Source organism: Salvelinus sp. IW2-2015, linkage group LG13, assembly GCF_002910315.2.
Source record: "Salvelinus sp. IW2-2015 linkage group LG13, ASM291031v2, whole genome shotgun sequence".
Taxonomy (NCBI): Eukaryota; Metazoa; Chordata; class Actinopteri; order Salmoniformes; family Salmonidae; genus Salvelinus; species Salvelinus sp. IW2-2015.
In genome coordinates, this window is record NC_036853.1 from 13,965,035 (window position 1) to 13,966,923 (window position 1,889).

The 1,889-nt window shown below is 44.2% G+C and overlaps 1 protein-coding gene across 1 annotated transcript in view; it reads left to right on the plus strand.

Annotated features, from left to right (window-relative positions):
• Positions 1-1,889, plus strand: part of LOC111972166 (nuclear factor 1 C-type-like) — a 98,700-nt gene that overhangs the window by 89,433 nt on the left and 7,378 nt on the right. Inside the window, 1 exon segment of the mRNA XM_070446147.1 lies at positions 39-124. Within this exon segment, the coding sequence (XP_070302248.1) occupies positions 39-124 (86 nt within the window).

Consider the following 1,889-nt stretch of genomic DNA (forward strand, 5'->3'; position numbering starts at 1 on the left):
TCTCTCTCTCTCTCTCTCTCTCTCTCTCTCTCTCTCAGCATACTCAGCTCCAGGGACGCCCCCTGCCAACCGCCCCTTTGTAGGGATTGGACCTCGAGACCCTGGCGGACTCTACCAGGCACAGGTACAGAGCACAGATAACTTATACTGGAGAAAAGCAACGATTTCTCTGTTTTCTGTTACACACTTGGTGATCTATATACTCATTTGAATATTCCTTATCACTATGATTTAAGTTGCTGATGTCATACATACCAAAGGCCTCTACTCCTGTTGCTCATGGCAGTTCAGAGCTGTAAACTCACTCACCCCCCTGGCTTTGTTCCTCTCTCTGATATCAAAACCATATGTCTATGTTCAATTATAGATCTGAGGGCATTAGCTAGGATCTGCCTCAGGGTCTGAATGTTCACAGCCAGCCCAGGACCCTTTTGATGTAACAGGGCTTTTCCCTGTGTGAGAGAGATTCACATGGCTAAAAGCATTTCTCTCTTCTTCAAGCTTACATTTACCTCAGAGTGATGTCGTAGTTATTCACGGTTAACACTCGTGGCTTTCACTTCCATTTAGAGATAGATGAGTCTTTAATTTGGAAAACTTTAAACGTTAAAGTTGGTCTCACTGTTTTGCAAGACTAAAAGACCAACTAAACACAGTACCTCTATATGTCCCAATGTGGCTGCAGAGCTGAGGCTTTTGGGGCTTGCTGCTGCATTGCAGTGCTCCCTGCTCCATAAAAAGTACAAGTGCACCTCAGTGAGGCGTGTGATGATGTAAAGTGAGAGAGGGAGAGAATGAGTGAGAAAGAGACCGCTGAGCTAGGAGAGGTGTGTTTGTGCATGTGCCTGCCTGCCTGCCTGCCCGCCCGCCTGCCTGTCCGCCTGCCTGCCTGCCTGCCTGCCTGCCTGCCTGCCTGCCTGCCTGCTTGCCAACCTACCTGCGTGTGTGTGTTTGGGAATGTAACTTGAGAGGTGAATTAGATCTAAAGCACAATGGCAGAGTCAGCAGATCTGGCCAGGAGAAACATGAAAGAACACAGGGATCCTGCACATGCAATAGTAACCAACACAGTGTAATGCAATAAGACAGGGACAATGCTACACCCCAGGCTACATTTTATTTTGTTGTAACCCAACTAAGGTTGCAAAGGGAAGGTATATTACTGGAAACTTTTGACGTTTACCAGTAAACTACCATAATTCTGGTCACTTTCAAGGATTATTTGTAATTTATCACAAGACATCCAGTGGCCCTTTTGGGTAATTCAGATTATCACAGATGTCTGTAATTCTCTTTGGCCCTATGTGTGACCTCATATAAAATAATAAAATAATATGATTGTAAAATAAACAATAGAATGACAAAGCTGTAAAACATTATCCTAAATATAAACCATCAATTTAGTGAATACAATTGGTGTTTAACATGAGGGTTTCAGCATGAAATATCCTTTTATATTTTATACACACTTATTTATTTCACTATTTTAATATGTATTTGTTGTCGATGTTTTGGCGTCAAACTGGTGGCAGTTGTGAAAAAGGTCAATAGTTGGAAAAATTGCAGTTAACTGAGAGGAGGGGCGGGGGAGGGGATGGAGGAGCCTATTCAGGATGGTCACGTCCAGGACTGTCTGGTTGCTAAGGGAAACCAGACATGATGTAATTGCAGGATGCACTTGGACTTCAGGGAGCGGGAAAGAAACAAAGTCAAGCCTATCCAGCTCTAGTCATTCTTCTAGCGATCTGTCCACTGCGCAAAAAAGCTGGGATTGATTGCTCAGGCTTAGACTGAAAACCTGCTCCAGTGCATGCAGTGTGTACTGTAGAGTGTGTGTGTGTGTGTGTGTGTGTGTGTGTGTGTGTGTGTGTGTGTGTGTGTGTGTGTGT